Here is a 24,644-nt window from a genome sequence, read left to right on the forward strand (position 1 = left end):
AGACAGCATTACCTTCGTAAGTGTGATAGCTGTAGTAGGCAAAGTGATTCCTTCTCCCTGGGGCTACAAACACATGCACAGGACCCAGGTGAAGGCAGCATCGGCAGGACAGAGGCCATGCAGAACACGTGGGAGAGGAAGGAGGAGAGAGACAGGAGAGGGTGAGCTGCAGTGAGACAACTTCAAAGGAAGAAAAGTCTATTTCACCCCATCAGCTTTCAGAGCTGAGAGGACAAGACAACAATGCTCCAGGTAGTGTGTGTTTTGGAAACCAATGCAGACTGTTAGGGAAAACACCAAGACAACAGGTGAGTCACCAAGCAGCAGGAGAGCAATAGTTAGTTAATCATATAGAAGACTACCACCCCACTCTGCTGATTCCTTCTGTTGAAAGAACACAGCAAATCCAAAGCAGAGAATAAAATGACTTTTTACACTCTACTCCTCCAAGAGACAGTGTAAGCACATGCTCACATCTCAAAAACCTCCAGTCCACAACCTCAGGATCTCAGCCCAACCCCAAGGATATACGCCTGGCTGACAATGTGTCCTGTGGAAATACAGTATTTATCCATTCATAACAAGTCAACGCTTATGAGTATTATTTTCTCATAAATGGAAAATAAACCAATTTCATTCAGTATGCTAACTGTGCTCAATTGATAATAATGAAAACTTAAAAAGACAGCATGACCTAGTGAAAAGAACACAGCTTTGGTGTAAGAAAGACCTTGGCCTAGCATTCAGGCTTGCCACCAACTATTTGCTCACCCTTAAAAAGTGATAGCAGATCTGAATTTCAGGCATTTGTGGAACAAGTAAAGCTATCCAGCAGGCAGTCCCAAGTCCTCAGGAGGGAGGCTGGACTAAAGGCAGTCTCTGGGACCCATCACATTGTATCACGAGTATCTCTCAGTGTGTGCAGCACTCGAAGGCAGGAGCAATCTGACCTTCAGTACCCACTGCTTAGCCTAAAGGAGCAGCTCAGTAAATGCTGACTAAGGGCAGCAGAGTGCCATGAAGCACGGAAACGTAGTAAGAAGTACGCAGCATACGCTGCTGCCAATATCTGGTTAAAAGTAGTACAGAATTAATGTTTATCTATGGTCTATTATCTGCCGACACCCATGAAAAACTTCTATCTATTTTATTACTTGGGAGACTAGAGTATGAAATAAGCAGTCAAAATAGCAATTCTTACTAGATTATGTGTTGCCAAGGTCACGGGTTCCCTCTCTTGTTGGTGCTCCACCTCCAAGGCCCAGAACAGTGTCTGACACACCATAAGTATTCAGTAAACATTTGTCAAATAAATGAATGAATGAATTCTTATCCTGTCTCTGCTACCCACCCAAATCAACTTTCCATCATCCATTTGAAAACTTTTCTATATTGGCTGTTATTTATCAATTATCTCTGGGCTAAACGCATTAAATCCTCAAAAATTTTGGTTTAGAGAAAGCAATCATTAGTTTCTAACATCTAAGACAAAATTTAAAAGAACAGACCCAATGCCCAAAGATCCTAAAATATTTTTAATTCGAAAATGAATGGCTGTCTCACGGTTGCCATTCATGGCCTGGGACAACCGAGCGCCAACACTCCCACACACTCTGCAGGGACACAGTAATACCAAGATACGTTTCAAAACCAGTGAGAAACCAGAAGTTTAAATGAACTTTTCAGTCAGAAAACTGAGGGACCAAGCAACACTAATATATTCCTCACAAATAGCTAATCAATTATTATTATTTTTTTTTTTGTGTGTGTGTGAGGAAGATCAGCCCTGAGCCAACATCCATGCTAATCCTCCTCTTTTTGCTGAGGAAGACCAGCTCTGAGCTAACATCTATTGCCGATCCTCCTCCTTTTTTTTTCCCCCAAAGCCCCAGTAGACAGTTGTATGTCATAGTTGCACATCCTTCTAATTGCTGTATGTGGGACGCGGCCTCAGCATGGCCAGAGAAGCAGTGCATCGGTGCGCGCCCAGGATCCGAACCCGGGCCGCCAGCAGCGGAGCACGCGCACTTAACCGCTAAGCCACGGGGCCGGCCCCAGCTAATCAATTAAAAAACAAGTCCTCAAACATAATTCAGTATAAAAACTACCCGCAGCATACTGACACTGACTGTAAGTTACAGAGTATCAGTCAAAGCACCACCATTCTTCCTGTATCGATGTACCCTAGCTGTGCCGAGACTGCTGGACCACAAGCACCATAACCCATCATTAGTTCTAATCTTGTAAATAGATGTAAACACTCAAGAGTCAAAGAAGAGAAAAACATAATTCCTGCCCAAAGAACCACAGATTATCTACATAAGAGGTTTGAGTTTCAGCTAACTTTTTCTGTAATTACAAATTGAGCTTTATTTAAAAGCAGTTCTGGGTGGGACGGTGAAATACCGTTTTTCATAGCTTTTTATAATACAGGTCACACACTACTGTTTTAACTCTACAAATAAGAAATGATGTAGTTGAGCTGAAAGATAAACAAATACGCCATGTATATCGCATATATGCAAATATATATGCTACGTAAGGATGTGTGTGTGTATAAAACATTAAAGAATGTCAATGTATTTCTCTACCTACGGGTTAACTTACAACAACAGCTTTAGCTTAAGAGAGATCTACAAACAAAATATTTAGAGGACTAACATGAAAATAAACTTAGTCTATTACAATTTTAAAACCAAACAAATATCCTTCCTCTTATAGATGCAATTCTTAGATGAACTGTTAAATTTAAAGATATTCTTTTCAGACATTGGTCATACATTAAACAATATTATGGTAAATATATACACATTGCCTCAATTAAATCTGCCCTAAGAGGAGTACACTTCTGTTTGTCATTTTTAGTATTTTACAAGGTTATTTTGGGAAAAAATTTTTAAAAGGGAGTGGATCATTTAGACTTCTTAAAGTCTCTATATTCACTGTTTTAAATTTTGTTTTTCAATGTTCATTTTTGTCCATATGAACTTTATTTTTATAAATGAATGTGACCTTGAGGTTCTTTTTTTTAAAATGTCATCTTACAAGAGAGTTCCTTTTTTTTTTAAATAAATAGCCTAAAAAAGGTTGTCAGCCAACAGAAAGGCTACTTAAACAAAATTCATTAAAAAATATAAACATTTAAAGCTAAAAAATCACAAATTTATACTATTTCTCACCTGGGCTTAACTCTACCAGATAGGGCAGTTTTTCAGGTGGAAGTGCCGAGCCATAGCCAGACCCATCAGCTCTCTCCTTTCCCTTCACTGGCTTCCCATCGCTGTGTTTCTTAGTTTTCTTTGGGATACAGTCTGGTGGCCTCCTCTTCAACTGAAAGACTAAAATCCCTAGAACAAGAACACTGTAAATTATCAACCAGACTCAAGTTAGTGTAGATAGCCAGCTGACTGGCAGACAATTCCTCAAAGATTTATTTAAAAAATGCAATTTAATAACATCTCTCAAGGAATAATTGAATGAAAGCTTACCTAATCTATACCTATAGTCAGTAGAGGAACTATCAGTCTAGATGTGTTCTGAAAAACTCTAGCAAGTGATTTCCAAAGATTATTTTAAATTAACAACTACCCAAGCACATTACATGCTTAAAAAACAACACATCAGTTTAAGAATAAATGAATGTTTATATTGGTAAATAATCCAATGATCAATATATTGATATATATAACATAGGCACAGAAAATACATACACACAAATATATTTTTAATTGAATTGACTTTAAGTCAATTAACTCAGAATTCAAAGCAAATGGACTTTAACTTTTACTGTCTAGAAAAAGTACTAAGCAAGTGTACTTTTAAAACTATCAATCTACATTCAAGTATTGATAGGGTTAACTGGCAATAAATTTTTATGTCTTTATCAATGGAAAGGCCCTCTACTGAGCAACAGTCAGATCATAATGTGAATCTAAAAAAAAAAAACTATCATTTCATCAAAAACATAGCTTTAAACCTTCACTGCTTTGAAATATTAGGGGAAATTGTGTAAAAAGTGAAAAGTCTGGATTCATTATTTGAAATAACTAAATTACTGGACAATCTTTAGGGTTGTGAGTTATTTTCCCTATTACAACAAATTTGTCCAAACACCAACCAGTTCACCGGGTCAGCACGGAAAGGATTCCACTGCTGACAGATAATCATCTTCCACTTCTTGACACAGTGCTAAAGTCTGGCTTCTTCCAGACACAGTACTCCTACTGCAGTGTGACCGTTTGTTCCAGGTCTAAGCATGAGAGTCGCACAAGCTGAGTGCAGCCCTGGGCACAAGGGGACCGCCTAGGAATCACACAGCAAGTCTAGGAAGGAGGCTGAAAACTGTACAGCAAACAGCCATTAACAACACTGCCATGCACACTCTCCTACATACTTTGATAAGCTAAACAACTAGTGTATCAAGTAGAAATTTAACATATCATAGAAGTAATTCTTGAACAAATAAAATTACTCTTTACCTTTGTCACTTGGCCATTCCCTGAAGATTTGTAAAGGACACTCATCATCATCAAGGATAATTTCTTTAGCACCTTTTTCATCAGAATGCTGGGCTCCAGGAGGAAGCATAACCTAAAAGGAAAAAACTATTATACTATTATACTATGTGACTATACCTAAAAAGTAAATTATTAGCAGGTATTTAAAAGAAAGAACTTACTGTTTTTGGGTAAATTAAAAAGTCACTGTAGAATGAAATTGATCAAACACTATAAACAATTCTCACTCAAATAAACCATCTCCAAAAGTGAAGGAAAAAACAGTCTCCAATAAAAGACTTAGCCAGCTGACTGGGCTGTTTTTATTCACCTACCTCTCTGGCCCCCAAAAAGAACTAGTATTTTTTTAACGAACTTTTATATGGAAGGACATATATGTAATGGTTAACTTGTGAGTAATTTCTTAACTTTTTTTTTTCCCCTCCCCAAAGCCCCAGTACATAGTTGTATATTCTAGTTGTAAGTCCTTCTAGCTCTTCTGCATGGCTACTAACAGACAAGTTCCATGCCCAGGAACTGAACCCGGGCCGCTGAAGCAGAGTACGCCAACATCTACCCAGCTAGGCCATCAGGGCTGGCTCTTAAGATAACTTTATTATTGCAAACTCAATCTCTCTAGTCCCTAACCCACCTTCATAATCAAATAATTGTTTTTATAAGGTAGTTTCATCTAATGTGAGCTCTCTCAGGATAACCATCACATAACAACAAAACAGAATAGCTTTCTTTTTCCTGCAGGTAATCTGCCTTTATGACTAAATTTTAATCAGATCATTTAGATAATATTACTGGGCTATTCATTCAGCAAATGTTTCTAAGCATCTGTTTTAAGATACTACATTCACAAAACTCTTAAAAATTCAAAACGCTGTAATACCTTTTATTCTATGTTTTTATGATAGCCGAACAATTTTCTTAATCAACCAAGAAAGCCCCCAGGCAAAGAAGACAGGCGGCAGTGGCCCAATAATCTCACATACCCTGCTTGACTTCTGCTTCACTGTCACTCTGATTTACTACTAACACCAACCAAGACACGACTATAGAAAAGACGACTACAGAAAAGACGACTACAGAAAAGACGAGAGGCAGCCAAGTCGCCAGCACCGGAACACTATTTTCAGCCTACAGTTAATGTAATCATGTTGTCTTAACAGACCTTACCACCCAAATCCATCACCATGCTCATATACCAAATGGATTAGACTCCTCTATAGAACTCTATAATTTCTCTCTATCCTGCTTCAAATTACCTTAAAAAGACAAATCTGTCAAAACACACACACATGCTCAAGTTATCAATCTTTCTTCGTAGCGTTTTGTATTAAGTTTAGTATCTTTCACTTAGAACACATACAACTTCAGGATCTGACCTTCACTCACCTCTTCAATTTCAATCTTTGTCATGTACCGTTGTAGATCCAGCCACAAGGAACTACTCAGAGTTCTCAAATCAGGCCACGAATTTCATGCTTCCATGACCCCTTGTGCCTAAGAAGCCCATTCACCAACTTTTGTGCCTAGCTAACATCCACTCATCTTTCAGCTCAAGTACAACCCTTCCAGGAAGCCTTGCCTGACCTCCATTCTAATTTAAAAGCTCCTTGTTTGTATTCTCATTCTTGGCCTGTCTCCCTTTTTATAAACTGTTTTAAAGGCGGCTCCTATCTTTCTACCCCAGCATAGTATCTAAAAAAAAAGAGGAACTTAAATATGTATTGAATAATTAATTAGATAAAATAACAGATGAATGAATGAATATGGAAGAACTACATGTTACATAATTTATGAGATGGCAAGCCAAGAAAACAAAGAATTCCTAGTTCAAGGTTAAAACAATAATCAACTCTTTGATTTGTACTGCCTAAGCTTGCAAAAAAAAAATGTGCAAGGGCAAAATAGAACAGAAAACCAAAACCAGGAGACCCTCAAAAGAAATCATCAAATGACCTCAAAAGGGACTGTCAATAAAAGCTCAAAGCAAGCTTTTATAATTTCACGACCCTGATTAAGGTGTTCTTTCACTTTCTGATTTTCATCAGTAAAAATAAGGCAGAAATTATTGAAAAGAAAAAAATGTTATGAAGTTCATTATCACATATCATATCAAATGCAACTTTATGGAACTGATCATTATTTAACAGATTTACATACACTTGAACAAAAACATTCCCTGGGCAAACACACGAACAATCCCAAGAATCAAGCGCAAGGCTAGGCAGGGCGGGTAATACAGTTCCTCCCTCGGTGCTCACAGCCTAACCCTAATTCACTATTGTTTTATTGATTTTATTCTGAGTAAGGACACTTTTCACAGCAGTTACTAACCAAAAGTATAAGGGACGTGTATCAAAAATCCATCATTATCACTGGACCCGATTATTCTATAGATATAAATGTATTGCCCATATGTACAAGGATGCTCGCTATATATTTCTTCTAAACAGAAAAGCAATAATTTCACAAAGCCCAGCACTGCAACAGGGTTCTCCTCTACTTCCTACTTAACTGCCAGGAGGAAAATGCACCAGAATGCCCTGCATCTCAATATTTTTCCTTCAGAGAAAATGCATGATTATCTTGATTATCTATCCTCCCAATCTTAGCCTACCAACCTCCTCCCCAAAGTATGGTAGAATTTCAGTTCATGACACTGTTTCCCTATCAGATGAATACTACCATCCAGAAATCAGGCATAAAATTTTTTTTCATTTCTGAAAGCATCTTTTTTTCTTCTAATATATCAATACTATTCCTTACTCTTTCCTGGTAAGATCAAAGGAATGACAAGGCACATCAAAAAACAAACCCAGGGCTGGCCCGGTGGTGTAGCGGTTAAGTGCACACACCCCGCTGCGGCTGCCTGGGGTTCGGATCCCGGTCACACACCAACGCACCGCTTGTCAAGCCATGCTGTGGCGGCGTCCCATATAGAGTAGAGGAAGATGGGCACGGATGTTAGCCCAGGCCCAGTCTTTCTCAGCAAAAAGAGGAGGATTGGTGACAAATGTTAGCTCAGGGCTCATCTTCCTCACACACACACAAAAAAACCCCCACAAATCCTCAAGATCATTTATCTTTCTCCATCCCACAGTGAAATGAGCTCTGTTGTATTTTTTCTGATTCTGAATAATACAGGCTCACTGTAAAAAATTCCAATACAGAAAAGCATAAGGAAGAAAAAAGAAAAACAATACTGATAACTATATTTTTATGATCATTCTTTCAATAATTATCTCTATGCACTGAAATTTATACAAGAGGGTCCATATCTTAATTATATATGGTATTTTAAGAGTCTTCTTTTCATCCCTCCTCCCTTCCTGTAGGTAACCGATAAGCTGGTGTGTGTCCTTCCTATGTGTTTACCTTTCCTATTCTCATGCATACATACACACAGAATTCTGTTATGTGGTTTTATTTTACAGTGATTGTTTTTCCAAAAACAGGGTACGGTATAAAATGTATATACCTCCCAGTCAACTAGTACAGACCTAATTCATAAGGTTTCCCAGTGACAAGGTATTCAACGGGAGAAGCGTTCCTTTAGTGACGGGGTGTTTAGTTTCATTCTTATTTATTGCTGTAACACACAATACTGAAGAAAAAAGTCCTTATAGAAACACACTGAGGAATTTACTGGCATTTGTTTGTTTTAGATGTTAGAATTAATACTTACCACCATATTTCTAAATGTTATTTTCAATCTCGACAGTATCCCCACTCTGAAGTGGGTGCTATTTAGGACAACTGCACAGTGATCTTCCAGACTCTCCTTCCCCATCACCCCTGGGATTACTTTCCCCTGTGCTAGATTCTATTCTGGGATCCTATATCTTTCTCATTTTTGGCCTACCCCATCATCCTCCTGGAGAACGTCCTCCAGCACCCTTTTGAGAAAGGATGCATGAGTGGTAAATTTGTGCCCTGCATGTTTTGAAATGTCTTTATTCTATCCACCTAACACTTAACTGAGAGTCTGGATTGGAAATCATTTCACTCTGCATTAGAAAGCACTGCTTCACTGTTGAAATCACTGGTGCCAATCTTGCCCAACAATCTTTTTCTTTGGAAGCATTATCCTCTCTTTTTCTCTAGTTTTCTGCAATTTCAAAATAATATGCCTTGGTTCAGGTCGTTTTCTACTAAAGTAACTGTACCATTATTCACATGGCCTTTTCAACCTAGCAACTCAAATCCTTCAGTTCTGGAAGACATTCTAGTATTATTTCTTGTGAGAACTTTTCTCTCTCCATTTCCTCTTGCTTCCTCTATCTGGTCCTCCATAGACCAATGTTAGATAATCTACACTGATAATGTATATTTCTCATCTTTTCTCTTTTATCTCATTTTCTTTTTGTTCTACACTCTGACAGATTTCCTTAACTTTATCTTCTATCCCTTCTATTGACATTTTTCTCCATCTCTTATTTACTTATATTTTTTTAAATTTCCAAGAGCTCTTTCTCTGAATGTTCCTCTTTACAGCATTCTAGTCTTATTTCATGGATGTAAGTGATCCTCCTTATCTCTCCGAGTCTCTTAGTTTTTGAACACTTGCGTCTGCTTTCTGCATGGTCTCTTTTATCTCCAGGTTCTTTTATCTGTTTGTGATGGTCTCTCATTTTAACGATGTTTTCAAGTGTCTGTTAAATCTTGGCATTTAACAGTAAGTCACAAGAAAGCTAAAGGTTAGTAACGGCTATAGTACGTATGGGCAAAGATTACTGTTGGTAGGCCTCTGGGTGAGGTTACTGGAACAGAATTTCCAAAGGTCACTTTCTATACAGATCTCTCTTCTTTGGCCAGAAAGGGCCTTCTGGGAGGAATCCTTAAATCTTCTGGTTGTCAGTATTCTGGATACAGCCTTCCACCTCATCCACCTGTTTTCAGTCAAGATCCTTGCCGCACTCGCTCTGCCTGTTATCCCTAAATCCGAGGCCTGTTCCCCCATCCGCTTTACTCTAGCCTTCAGATGGAGAGATGACATGGTAGTTGGGACAATGGAGAGTACTACTTCTTAAAAACTTTCAGCCCAGTTTGTTTTCAGCCCAACTTTCAATGCTGACTCAGAAAATGCCAAAGCCTCTCATTCCTGAGTCTCCTTGGGATTGTGATGCAGACACTGGCACGCTGCTTCCTGGTGGGTCCTCTCTCTACAGGCTTTCTCTGGTCCCAGAAGTTAGATTCCACTCATTTACTTCTTCAGAATTTCATCTACAACTCTCATCTTTTGCCATCTCTTCTCTCATTCTCTTTGTTCTTGTGCATTTATACAGGCTTTTTTATTCCTTTATTGTCATTTTAATGGGAGAACAGTATCTGTTTTCTCATCTATTTTCAGCTGAAAATTGGGCTATCGTCATAAAATTACAGACCCACCAAAAGTTTTTCCAACTAAATATAACTTCTTAGCTTTTCAGCAAAAAGATAAAAGCCATAAAACTCAGGCAAGCCCTTTTACTTGAGTCCATTTGTAGCTAACAAACGAGGTTAAGACCTCCACACTGAACACCACAAAACACAACTGCAAGCTTAGTGAAGACCACATAAACAAAGAGGCACACTCTGCTCACAGCCTGGAAGACTGAATATTTTAAGGATGGAAAGTCTTTCTGACTCATCTACAGATTTGATGCAAACCTGGTCACAATTCCAGCAGGTTTTGTAAAGAAACTGACAAGCTGATTCTAAAGTTTATTTGGAAATGCAAATAACCTAGAATAACCAAGGCAATTTTTAAAAGCAAAAACAAAAAATTGGGACTTACCTTACATGATTTTAAGACTCTATAAATCCACAGTAATCAATACAGCTTGGTGTTGACAAAAAGATATAGGACATATAGATCAATGGAACAGAACAGATTACAGAAATAGAACCACACATATATATGGTCAATTGATTTTCGACGAAGGTGCCAAAGCACTCAACAGGAGAAGAGAAAGTCTTTTTAACAAATGGGGCTTGATCAACTGGCTACCTGTATGGCAAAAGGTGAACATCGACCCTAATCTCACACTATACACAAATATTAATTTGAAATGGAACATACAGACCTAATTGTAAAACCTAAAACTATAAATCTTCCATAATAAAACATAGGAGAAAATATTTGCAAGCTTGGAGGAGGCAAATTCTTATACCGAATACAAAAACCACTGAATGCTAAAAAAAAAATTAGTATGTTGGGCTTTGACAAAATTTAAAATTTTTTACTCTTTCAAAGACACCAGTAAGAAAATGAAAAGGCGGGGCCGGCCCAGTGGCGCAAGCGGTTAAATGCACGCGCTCTGCTGCAGCGGCCCAGGGTTCGCCAGTTCGGATCCCGGGCGTGCACCGACGCACCACTTGGCAAGCCATGCTGTGCCGGTGTCCCATATAAAGTAGAGGAAGATGGGCATGGATACTGGCCCGGGGCCAGTCTTCCTCAGCAAAAAGAGGAGGATTGGCAGATGTTAGCTCAGGGGCGATCTTCCTCACAAAAAAAAAAAAAAAAAGGAAAAAGCAAGCCAAGCCACGGTCTGGGAAAAAATATTCACGACATATGTATCATACATAGGATTTGACATATATTTATATCATCAGGGAAATTCACAATTTTTCCACAATGAGATACCACTATAACCTATCACAATGGCTAACATTTAAAATAACTGACCATACCAAGTATGAGTGAGGAAAGAGCACAACTGGAACTCACATAGACTTTTGATGGGGGATGTAAAATGGTATAATCTCTTTGGAAAACAGTTTCATAGTTTCCAAAAAAGTTACACATATGCCTACCACGTGATTGAGCCATTGCACTCTTGGTATTTACCCCACCACACAAAAAAACAGATAGGTCTACAAGAAGACCTGGACACATATGCTCATAGCAGCCTACTGTAAGAGCCAAAAACTGAAAACAACCCAAATGTCCATCAACAGGTAAATGGCTGAACAAATTGTGATATATCCATAGAATGAAATACTACTCAGCAACAAAAAGGAAGCAACTATTGATACATACAACCACAGAAATGATTCTTGAAGTCATTATGCTGAATAAAAGAAACCATGCAAAAAAAGAGTACGTACTACATAATGTTATTTATATGAAAATTTTAGAAAACACAACTAATCTGTAGTGACAGAAAGCAAACCAGTGGTTGCCTGGGGAAAGGGGATGAAGGAAGGGATGGGTTACAAAGAGGCATAAGGAAACTTCGGGAGAGTGAAGGAAATGTTCATTGTGTTGATAAGTCAAAACACATATGGCATTACAGACTTTAAATACATGCAATTTATTGTACTTTAATTATTCCTCAATAACCTTGGCGGGGGGAGAATTAAAACAAGTAATCACACTATTTTATTATTTAATAATCAATTGCTAAGATGAGAGACAGGAGAGTATCTTTTTTTTTTTTGGTGAGGAAGATTAGCCCTAAGCTAACATCTGTTGCCAATCCTCCTCTTTTTGCTGAGGAAGAGTGGCCCTGAGCTAACAGCCGTGCCCATCCTCCTCTACTTTACACGTGGCATGCCTGCCACAGCATGGCTTGATAAGCGGTGCATAGGTCCACGCCCGGGATCCGAACCTGTGAACCCCAGGCCACTGAAGCAGAGCACACCAACTTAACCACTATACCACCAGGCCGGCCCCAGTAAGATATCTTTTAAAAAAATCTACTGCCAATGAGACTTTTTTTTTTTTTTTTTGTGAGGAAGATCAGCCCTGAGCTAACATCTGCCAATCCTCCTCTTTTTTTGCTGAGGAAGACTGGCCCTGGGCTAACATGTGTGCCCGTCTTTCTCCACTTTACATGGGACGCCGCCACAGCATGGCTTGACAAGTGGTGCATCGGTGCACGCCCAGGATCCGAACCGGCGAACCCCGGGCCGCCACAGCGGAGCGCACGGCACTTAACCGCTTGCGCCACCGGGCCAGCCCCTGCCAATGAGATTTTTGACAGAGAAATATTGGTTATAAAGTAGTTAGTATATACTTGTGACAGATTTTAAGGTTAACAATTTTCCAAGTAGTCTGTCTCAAAAGAGAAAACCTGCTTGATTTTACATAGTGTTACCAAATCAATTCTGAGGCATAAAATTTCACTGTATTTCTTGAGTACTAGGGTCAAAGATACATTCTTTATCTCTAAGAAATTAGGACGACTATTAAACATATTGACCAAATGTTGGTTAATTATGAACAGCAAACTGCAATTTATTTAAAAGTTGAATCTTCATGACATATCTCAGTAAAAACCATAAGAAAAACATCATTAAAGCAGATTTCACTAAAATAAAATTAAGTTACCCATATATGCAAAATAATAATTGGAAGGATATATACGAAAATGTGAATAGTAGTTATCCTTTGGTATCAGAACTAGTTGCCTTTTTAGACTTTTCTTACTTTATAACAGGAACATATATTCCTTTTGTAATGGAAGGAGAATGCTGTTTTTTATATATATTTAATGCATGGTTTCAGTTTATCAGATTCTAAATGATACAGTGGGGAGAAAACCAGTCTAGGTTTCACTTCATTTCCAGAATATTAAGTACTGATGGAACAGTTACTCACCCGGGCAATGCAGTAATCCTGAGGGTTTTCTTTTTCCAGACCATACTTCTCCAAAGCTTCAGCCACAGCAAAGTCTGCAGGGTCTGTAGTAGACAGCAGGATTGTCTTGTAGGGAATATTTGGTTTTAAACTATCTGCATAAATTCTCAGTGTTCCACCTGAAAAAACATTTGGACATCTTTGAGTACAACTTTACTTTATTCCAATAATAGGGAGAGCTAATGTGTACAATCACTTAAGAAAAGGGCACCTAAGTTCCAGCTGCAATGAGTGCAAAGAAGGAACCGTGTAACAATTCTGTTTTCATTTTCGGTTAGATAACATACATTAGCAGTAACCTGCTGATCTAGCAACATTTTGCTAATCCTGTCAGGACTGTTTCTGTCCTCACTTCAAGCCCAAGCGTTTTTATAGTGATGGACTGATCTCCACCATGGGTGAAGGACAGACAGGAGGAAACTCTGGAGCTTCCTGACACTGCTGCTCTTTCTTCAACTGCTTTCCCACTTCCTTCCCTAAGCATTGTTATATACCTATCTTCCCCATTTCCTCTACTTCCTGAACATCCATCAGAAACAAATTAAAAATTCAGATAAGGCCAAATATTAATCCCACTACATAAATCAATTTTAAAAGACTGAACTAGAAAGCAGGAGACTTCAGGTGCTGAAGTCCAAAGATGTTTCATAAGGTATTTGCCACCAAAGCAATGGGCTCTATTTTTACTTCCAGGTCTGCAAACCAGAATGCCATTTCTAGCTGTGAACTCATTTGGGAGGGAAAAAAACTAACTAGAGCAGAGCAATTTGGATATCGTGAGGTTTTCCTTTTTGTTTGTATACTTCTTTTTAATGAAATTCTACATAAATGCTATATTATTGTCATTTTTGGTGTCATAATTTGCTTTCTACTGATGATCTAAGGTCTACAAGCCCTAAAGTCTTCTGTCTAGATGAAGGAATCCTGGAGGAGGAAGTTATGCGAGGCTCCTCCTCCACTCTACTGTGCGTGCCCTGGGGTAAGCTTTCTAACATCCTTTTCTTACCTGTAAATTAAAAAGCCGGATTAAAAGAATTAGGGCTCTCTCGAAGCAAGTTCTACATTTCCATGACTCCTTGCCTCTTTTTAACTCCAACAGTTATTCTGGCTACTGAATATTTCTCATGTTCTCTTTTTCAACAAGTCTGGCACAAACTGCATTTTGACAACTTGACTCACAATAAAATAATGTTGGTCTTTTAGGAAGTCAGCTAGTCCATGCTAGTATTACAATGTGGACCTGCTGACGCAGGCCAGGAGTCAGGCTGTCAACACATTTTACTATGTGCAAACTCATACGGATCGAGGGCCCACTGTTTCAGTGCTGAGGACACAGCAATGAACAGGTCAGTGTTCCTGCCTTCAAACAGCTTATATTCTAGCTGTAGGGTGCAGGGGGAGAAGACTCACGAGAAAACAGACAAATAAATGATTTAAGGGAGTGGTACCTGCTGTGAAAAAGAGAAGCATGGTTGCGAGAAAGAAAATGACCGAGAGCCTCCTGAGGCCGGGTAACCGGTAGAGGCATCTCTGAAGCACCACCTGTCATGAGCCCTGAATGATAAGGAGCAGCAGCCACGTGACCACGTACAGAGCTTTCTGGGCAGACAGACTAGCAAGAGTAAGGTCTATTACTGGGATAAGTCTGGCAAGGGTCACTGGCCAAAGTGGACAGACTGAGGTGAAAAGAGGGAGATGCAGTCAGAGACTGGCTGAGACCAGATCACGCACGATTTCACAGACCATGATCAGAGAGAGAGAGAGCGTGTGTGTGTGTATAGGGAAGTGGGCAAATGCCACTTGTGCTTTACAAAGAGGACCCCGGCTTCTGGGTAACGATCAGCTGTAGAAGGGACCACAGCACCAGCAGGGAGGCCAGTCTTGAAAGCACAGAGTCCACTACACTAAAAAGCATCCCCTCCTTACTTAGTTATACTCTACTTCTAAATACAGATTTGAAGTAATTTACAAGAAAAACATAGCACAAGAAGATGAGTAAAAACATTTTTATAGACTGAGGGAACGTCTATGTGCTTTACACACGAGACAACCAAAGAGCAAACTAGACCATCTGTTTTGAAAGCTGAAGAGATGGACTTGTATCTTCACCTAGACAGCAAAGAAAAATGCATATGGTCAGAAAGTTAGTTTTTCTAAAATATTTTACGTATCTTCACCTAGACAGCAAAGAAAAATGCATATGGTCAGAAAGTTAGTTTTTCTAAAATATTTTACACCTGCTGAAATCCTAGAACAATACTTTGTAATACCAAAGTTACAAACCTTGATGATGGAAGACTATTTGGTCTGAAAAAATTTAAGGACAAGGTTTATCAGAAAGTCATTTTAAAAAATCAGCATGGTTCCTACAGAAGATATAATTTTGAGTGGCACTTCTTCTAAAGGACACACCATGAGGTAACTGTAAAATTCATATTCATGTGGCCAAATGAATTTAGCTATTGGATGGAATTCCTTTTATCATCCATTTGAATGTTTCAGAACATCTATCTAAAACTTAATTTGGTTTTAACATAACAAATGTTAAGGCATTCTGACAAAAAAAGCAAAAAATGAACATAGTCTAATTTAAAAGGTTTTTAGTTTATAAGCATATACAATGGTATTGACTTAATAGAGATACATACCTCCCAATTTGCTAAGGAAGGAGAAAGAAAAGCTAACATTTTAAAGTTCCTACTATGGACTAAAATCTATTTGTATAAATATTTGTTTCAGTTCTAAAATGAAGGTAGGATTATTACCCTATTCTGAACATGAACAAATCAAGGCTCACAGTACACAAGGATCCCAACTGCAACCCAACTCCAGGGTCCATGTCATGATGCCCTGCCACTCCCAAGACTGTTCACAAAAAAACTGATGTGGAAGGACTGACTCCCTCAAGCCTCTTACAATTTCATTAATGAATGTCTCAGTAAAAAAAAGCCCTGACTATAACTGGTGGTAGAATATTTGTGCCACAAATCAATTAATTGAAACATACAGAGCATTTCTGGGTCAATTACACTTTGAAGACATCACAAAATGAGTAAACCTGAGCTACGACGCCTGATCAGCTGCAAAGTGAGACAGACAGACACACGTATGTCATCAGAACTTGGGGAACCAACCCTCAGGCTAACAAGAGAGGAAAATAATAGACTCAGCTATCACTCTCAGAGAAGCCTCACCCACATGTGGCCACGTCCCCAGCCCACATTCTTTATCAACCTAATAGCTAAGCTAACAGTTACAGTAGGTTATAAAGATATATTTTCCTAAGTTATTTATTAAAAACAAACAAAACACTTGAATATCTGACTTCCTTAATATTAACCATAAACAGCTATTTTACTAACAATAATACCCAGTTTTTTAGGGTTTCTGGGAGTCTGTAAAGAAAAATGTTCCTTCCACCCCCGACCATCCTTTTAATAGACGAGCTCTACTTCTTGGATGTTCTTGTTTCTCCTCCTAATTCTTTGGAGATTTTTTTTTCCTGTTTTCTTTGTCTACTCCTCTTAACAATGGCCTTCTCTTAAATTTCTGAATTACATGTATATTTTCTACCCAAAAAAATCTCATCCATGCCCATGATGTTCGCTCCCAATCACAGATTACTCCCCAATCTTTATCCCCATATGACACTGCTGACCAGTACTCTAGAGTCACTGAACCACCAGTCTAAAAGATACTCCATATCATGCCAGCACCTCCTATGACACACATAAACAAAACGTATCTTCCACTCTCAAATGTTCCTTAATTCCACAGTCCATCAACATCTATCCAATTGGAAACAGGGGTCATCCTGAATGCCTCCCCTTGCAGTAAAATCCAGTCTGTTACCTCTTAAATATTTCTTCCATCCTCTCTCTCTCTTTACAGCCCACCGTCAATGACTGAGTTCAGAGGTTCATTTGTTACACGGGCGACACAATACTTTTAATGGGCATCCCTACTTCTAATCGCCAATCCCCTCAAATCCATCCTCTACTCTGCTTCCACAGTAAACTCTTCAGATCTGACGCTTAGGCTAAATTAAAAGCTTTCTAAATCCCCAGCTTAAAACTCTTCAGCATCTTATTAACAGATTATATCAAAACATTCCATCAAAGTTCCCCCAAAGGCAGAGGAAAATAAATATGGGTCCCTGAGGGCATAGCCTGAAGTGACATGCAGAGTTTCCTGTTTTATCTTAACAATATATATAAATGTTACATCCTACTCCATATTAAAAATTTCTTACAAAAATATTTTATTAAGTTACTCACAAAAATTGATACTCCAACCTAGCTATCCTTATCATGACTCAGACACCCCCAAGCCCATACTTAAATATTCCTCAAGGAATCACTGAGGAAATTATCATTTCAATAATGTCAAACCCCTTCCGGTGGCACACAAAGTCCCTTCAGGATGGCAGGTAGTAGGTCAGCACATGGTAGCTATGCCTGGGCATTCCTCTTGTCCTTTTTAAAATTTCTACTACCTTTCTTCTTCTTTGTCTTCATCTTTGTATTTTCTTTCCCTCCTCCTCATTTGGTTTTTTCTTTAGTGTATATATTTGTAAGTCATTTCAAATTCTTCATTGAACAAGATAGGATATATATAATCAGATAATCATTTGTGTCTCAAAAGTAATCTATTAAATGATTCATGGAACTAACAAGTCCCTCACTCTTCTAGTTTTTTTGAATCACCAATAACACAACTCGCATGAAATATATAAGACTCAGTTATAAGGACACTAAGGGTCAAATTAAACATGTGATCCTAGAGTGGCAAATAACTTTCAGGGCCAGCTTCCATCATGGCTAGCGGCTGTCTGAAATACCACATTGAAACACAAAGCTCTGTAGAAGCTCAGAAGAAATGGAATCATCAGCAATTTCTATCATGGGGGCAGAATCAAGTGACCATGCATTTTAGAACCATGGTCCATAGACTACCTCACAAATGAAGACAAGAGAGACAACTAATAAAATAGAGAAAAAGTGTTCCCACAAATATAACATGAGTGTAAACACAGCTTCCCCCTCACGAATCTAACCTGCTGCCACATATGTACACTGGATTACAGTTATAAAAACGACCTGGAGAGGCTGGCCCGGTGGCGCAAGGTGAAGTGTGCGCCCTCCGCTGCAGGGGCCCGGGGTTCGCCGGTTTGGATCCCGAGCGCGCACCGACACACCGCTTGTCAAGCCATGCTGTGGTGGCGTCCCATGTAAAGTAGAGGAAGATGCACATGGATATTAGCTCAGGGCCAGTCTTCCTCAGCAAAAAGAGGAGGATTGGCAGATGTTAGCTCAGGGCTGATCTTCCTCACACACACAAAAAAAGACAGAAACGACCTGGATAGGGACTAAAACCCTTTGACTCAGACATGGATTCAAGAGAAGAGGTCCACAATTAAGCAACCCTTCCTAGTCTAAACTGTTATAAATGAAGCTTTAGAGAAACACTGCCAATCCCAACATTCAAAATCCTATAACTATTAAGTAAGCTAATAGCTGTACAGGATGCAATGCGACAATGCCCAATTCTTAAGCAACTGAATATATCATTATAAAAGAACTATAGAGTTGAGGACATTAGGACAGACATTTTCAGGAAAGGCTGGATCAATGATACAGCCCTCTAACACAACGATTTTTTTGGAACTCAAATGATATACTATTATTTTTTAACAAGTAAAACTATAATTAACTTGTAACTTTATAACAAGTATTTTCTTTGCTGAATACAATTACAGGTTAACTACAAATAAAAGTTTTATATGCCAAATAGCTAAAAATATACAAAACCAATTTATAGCTCAAATAGTAAAGTCATGTGTTTTAACTCCCTTTATAATCTCTATTTCCCTCAGAAATACGGAGTAATCTCCAGGATATGCTGGATAAGTGGAAAAATCAAGGTGGGGGAAAAGTGCACAGTACGCTGCTATTTAATTAAAGGGGCTGCAGGCAACAAAAGCTGGACTTCTCTAAATATACCTTGTTTTGTAGATCTAACTTAGAAACTATTAAACAACATTAAATTTTAAAGAAGCAAATCTCTAAAATGAAAAGCAAAATAAAACAAATAAACAAGTATAAATCAATACGGGTATATAACCATATAGACAGGAAATCAATCATGTGATTTCAAAACACAGTAATTTGACAGTATATCCTTGTAGGATATATTCACAAACAAGTTTCACCAAAAGCTTAAAATGTTTTCAGTATCATATTGTTATTAATAATAGCATTATTTTTATTTTGATATTATTACTATATATTAGAGGGAAAAGCAAATAATTAGTTATGGTTGTTAGGAGGGCAGAATTTTATAATAAGAGAATAGATACCAGATTTTTAAAAATCTCAAAAGTAAAAAAAATTTATTTCCTAGCTCTGTCCACTAAACAGGCTTAGAAGCAAAGACTAATGAGTAACAGGGAGCACTCCTAGCACCCAGATGACCATCCCACCAAAAGATCAAGGACTTCTCTACAGTAAGAGAAAGAGCCAATTCCTAGTCTGGGCAGGAAATACACCAGGTGAGTCTAGACATCTTGTCACACAGGAAAGCTCTCCAAGATCACTCGGGCCATGTCAAAGACTCAGGTGTCAGCTGGAAGAGACTCTCGCTGGCTCAAAGTGACAATTCAAGGATCAGTAAGGGCAATAACTACAAAATAGATGGAAAAACATTGAGAAGTTTTAAATCCATGAGTTCATTAAAAAATTTCACAAACCCCTGGTCACCTGCGGATGATACTAAGGTAAGTATTTCTGTCTCGCCCTCTCTCTACAAAAAAACCTAAACCTTTATCTGTATATAATCAAGGAAATAGAGGAAACAGGAAGGAAAAATGGTATACAGCAACACAGGATGCAGTCAGCAAAATCTACAAGACAAGCAACCTAGGTTTTAAAAACAAAGCAACGAATAAGCAAAGTGGGAGGTAAGATAAAAGAGAAGAAAAGAAAGGGGATTTTAGAATGAAAGACATAAATGACATATTACCAACTGCCAAATGTTGGTTTTATTTGGATCCTGACTCAACTAAAGGAATTATCTGAGGCAATCAGCAAAATCTGAACAATGAATAGATATTTGGTGATACTAAAGAATTATTGTTAATTCTTTTGTATGTGATAATGGTACTGTGGTTTGTTTTGTTTTTGTTTTTTAAGAATCCTTACCTTTAAGGAAAATATATCAAAATATTTATAGATGAAATAATGAGAAATTTGGGATTTTCTTCAGAATAATACAGCTTGGGAATGGGAGCAATATATGTGGGAGTAGAGATGAAACATGAGTTGTTAATTACGGAAGCTTGGTAACAAGTACATGGGGAGGTCATTACATCCCTCTCTCTTCTTTTGTATATATTTAAAATTTTCCAAAATTAAAAAAAAAAAAGCCACATTGGAGAAAAATATGTCACTAAAAATATCTCTGTGAACAGAACTCTCATACTTAAGGCAAAACTGCTTCTGTACCAGACACACAGGGTAGACGTTTGTTATTAACAGACTGTGTCACCCATTAACTTTACTTAAGCAAGCCCTCATACATATACAAAACATGTAACTAAACAACACCCTTTACAACAACTATAACAGAGGAGACAATTCACAGTCTGTACCTGAATCAGGTCGCCCATCTGAGCTCCGAAATTCCTGCATTCTCTTTTCCAGCTTTTGCTGCCTCCGTCGTTTCATAACCACCTCGGGATTCGAAATTGTTCGGGTAAAGCTGGTTTCAGGCATGTCTTTGTAAACCTCGGCAGCCAGTCGAGAATTCTCACTGTAAGAAAAAAAGGCACCAACAAGATTTTTAAAATTTTATATTAGAAATAGTTACACTGTAATCATCCAAAAATCAAAACAGCAGATGTCATCTGGCTCATCTGTCCTCTGCATAGGTCTGTCATGTACTGTTTCCCACGTGCTACTGATCAAGAATAAGTTTCTCTCAATACAAGCTAACACACTGAAATAAGCAGAAATCGATAATTGAAATTTTATAGTGAGTTTATATAACTTAATTATTGTGTACTAAAAGCAAAAATGTATAAATTATACATTTCAGTAATTTTCACCAGTGTTATCCTAAAACAGACCAAATGAGTAATACAACACTCCAACAACAAGAAATAAAGGATTAAATATATTTTAATTTAGTAAAAATCTGTCTTAAAATTAAGTAAATCTTGAAGAACTCAAACAGCATGATTGTTTAACAACTACAAGATTTACCAATGTTTACTTTCTTGAAGCTAAATTTTCAAAACGAAATTGTTCCAACAGTTCCTATGACAAGTCAACTGTATAGAATGATGAGTTGAAACTGAATATTAAGGTAAGATTGATATACTTTACAAAATTTTGACAAATATACTTTAAAGGTCCTTTTTAATCATCAAAATAATTTAATTAAAAACCAGTCAAGCTTTGAATCAAAGGTGAACAACTTAACTCATTTTAAGTAGCTCATTTTCTTAACACAAATAATATATCACACTATAAACTAAACTCATAAACAGAAGAAACTGTAACAGAAGTTTTAAACTCTCCTATTCTTTGATATTTTCCATATATGGGCAATATATTTATACAAGTTCTTCCTCTTCTATAACTACACTAAATAGAGCCTTACTATCTAATACTATACTCAAGAGTTCATGTTCATTCCATAGGCATCACTGACTAAAATTAATATCTAAATCCACTTTGATGCAATCCAAAATGGGCTCAAATTCCACTCTAAATTACATTCACTGACAATTGGTTAATATCCTCAATACATACAGAACACTTAGACTCGATCAAAAAATGGAAAAAAACTTGAAGAGGTCATTGCAACAGAAGAATATACACGGTTAATGAACATGTAGAAAGACATCCACCTTGCTAATGATATAATAAATTGATTTACTGAAGATATTCTATACTGTAGAGATAGTATACTGTTCTGTGACACCCAACAATTCTAAGGGTATGAGGAAATGAGAGGGCTTGTGGGCTGTGGAAGACTTTTCTAGGGGCAGCCTGGCAATGTAAGTATCCCAAGATGTCGCTGAGCCATTCCTCTAGAATAGTTTCTAAGGAAATAATCAGATGAGTCCCCAAAGTTGTAGAACAAGGATATTCACCAGAGTATTATTTATAACACCAAAAAAACCTGTGAACTACCTACAAGTACATAAAAAGGGGTAGGTTACATAAATTATGGAAAAACTATATGATAGAATACTACACATTTAAATTATATATTTTTGTGAAAAAAATATATATTTGTGAATATATATTTATGTAAAATATATACATTTCAGTGGAAAAATATCAAGTAAAAAGTACTAGTTTTGGGGCAGCCCAGTGGTGCAAGCAGCTAAGTGTGCGCGCTCCGCTGCGGTGGCCCGGGGTTCACAGGTTCGGATCCCAGGCACGCAGACACACCGCTTGTCAAGCCACGCTGTGGCGGCGTCCCATATAAAGTAGAGGAAGATTGGCACAGATGTTAGCCCAGGGCCAGTCTTCCTCAGCAAAAAGAGGAGGACTCGCAACGGACATTAGCTCAGGGCTAATCTTCCTCACCAAAAAAAAAGTACTAGTTTCAAATGACTTTGATTATATTTCCATATAAAAACTCTACATAAACAAATGGAAGTGTATATATTTGTGCAGCAAAAACAAACTATGGTCCTCTTTGGGCTCATGTGATAACAGGTGACTCCTTTTCCCTTTCTGACAAATCTACATATTCTGATTGTCTAAAATGAATGCTGATTACTTCAGCAACAGAAAAGCAGAATACAGAATACTATGCAGTCAATACCAAGGCGAGTAAGAGGCCTAAGAGTAAGCATATGATAAGCGAATGAACTAACTAAGCTGAAAATTGACAAGGCTAACCCTAAGACCTGGAGACTTCCAACATAAGAGGGAAAAGCCAGTTTCTTCTAATGTCTCTCTGATACAATGATTTCCCTTACTCCCTCGGCTCTGGAGTCAGAAGCTCAAATACCTTTAGTCAGGTAAGTACACATCTATGACGGGGCTGGTGTGACAGAATACAGAATGGGAGGTGGTGGGACTGGACTAAACCAGATGGTCTGAACCTTAAAAGGGAAGGGCTGCTTTTCTCACTGGTCTTGCCAGCCTCTGATCAGTTGTTAAGCATATCTGAGGTACATAAGAAACCACTGCTGCCTAAAGGACCAAAAAAACAGAGAGGAAGGGCCAGGCAAAGATGAACAGAACACTGACATCAATGGTCGACTCAGCAAAAACAATACTGTTCGTCAGTTTGCTTATTTAAGATTAGCAAGCACAGTGAGACACGTATTGTCAGCAACAAATCTTGCTTAGGTAAGACTCTCTAGCTTCCCTCAACACAGAAGAGCCAGAGTAGACCCAAATAAACTTCCTGATATTCATCCTTTTCATAATTTACCTAGTAATTTAACAGGTCTGCTGCATTAAAAACATTTGGGCTTAAAGCACAGAGAAATAGGAATATTTCCAAAATTAACTTACATGTCATCCCCTTGGAAAGGTCTATCCTCTTTATCAGATGCCTGTCTCACTGCTTCTTTTTCTCTCTTCTTTTTTTCCTTCTTTTCTTTCTTTGAGAGAGTTCTCTTGAAGTTCTGGATAACACCTTCTTTTTCCTGCTTTTCAGGTCCATTACTTTGAACCTTCTGATAAAAGTAACACTATCACTAGGCTGGCGACTACGCAGAATCACATAAAGCTATCTATGGCTTGTGGTAGCTAACTTCATCTCACAGTCTACAGCAAAACAGAGCTATTAGAAAAGGGAAAGGTCTGGGGTGATGGAAATGTTCTTTATCTTGAATGGGCTGACAGTTACATGACTATATTTATCAAAACTTAATGAATTATACATTCAAGATCTGAGCATTCCACTGTGTGTAAATGTTACCTCAATTCAAACTAATAAGCAAGCAAATGAAAAACCAAACCCAGTAAGAAAACTGGGACGGGAATCATGAAATCTAATTTTCAATAAATAAAAACCCAAATAATTTACATAAAGTAAATTGAATAAAAGGAACCTAATAAAAATATGGAAATAACTAAGCATTTAAATCATAATCACTTTATAGATGCTTTCCTAACTTCAAAAGAAACGTTAAGAGTAGCCATAATAAATTAGGTTTTATGAAGCAAAGTTATAAGTATTGTGTTTGTGCAAAAACTTCTAATTTCTTTTCTAGATCTTGTTTATTTGGTTGCTTATTCTTAATTTATAACATAGCCTGCTAGCAGATGACACAGAGACAAATTATGTTTTATATAACTTAATAGCCTGACTGGTAAAAAAAAAATCAAGAAAAATAAGAAAGAATTATTTTATTGGGAAAGAAAATTGCCTTCGGATTTACAAGTTAGCATTTCCATTTCCACTGCTAGCTACTTCAGCATCGTCCTGACCTGACAGTTCTAATACACATCCATGAAGATCTGCGGCCCACGGAAAAG

At 37.8% G+C, this 24,644-nt stretch overlaps 1 protein-coding gene across 9 annotated transcripts in view; it reads right to left on the reverse strand.

Moving 5' to 3' along the window:
- The window catches only part of AFDN (afadin, adherens junction formation factor), a 141,558-nt gene that overhangs the window by 79,185 nt on the left and 37,729 nt on the right, over positions 1-24,644 (reverse strand). For 6 of the 9 annotated variants that reach the window (XM_087425013.1, XM_087425010.1, XM_087425019.1 and 3 more), the window contains 5 exons: positions 23,676-23,839; positions 20,783-20,943; positions 13,096-13,253; positions 4,479-4,590; positions 3,180-3,347 (listed from right to left, as the gene is read on the reverse strand). In XM_087425013.1, the coding sequence (XP_087281139.1) occupies positions 3,180-3,347; positions 4,479-4,590; positions 13,096-13,253; positions 20,783-20,943; positions 23,676-23,839 (763 nt within the window). The remainder of the gene's footprint in view (positions 1-3,179; positions 3,348-4,478; positions 4,591-13,095; positions 13,254-20,782; positions 20,944-23,675; positions 23,840-24,644) is intronic. The other 3 variants (XM_087425015.1, XM_087425012.1, XM_087425018.1) reach the window with 1 other exon arrangement.

Source organism: Ceratotherium simum, chromosome 38 (assembly GCF_057802395.1).
Source record: "Ceratotherium simum simum isolate JZ-2026a chromosome 38, ASM5780239v1, whole genome shotgun sequence".
NCBI classification, from domain to species: Eukaryota; Metazoa; Chordata; class Mammalia; order Perissodactyla; family Rhinocerotidae; genus Ceratotherium; species Ceratotherium simum.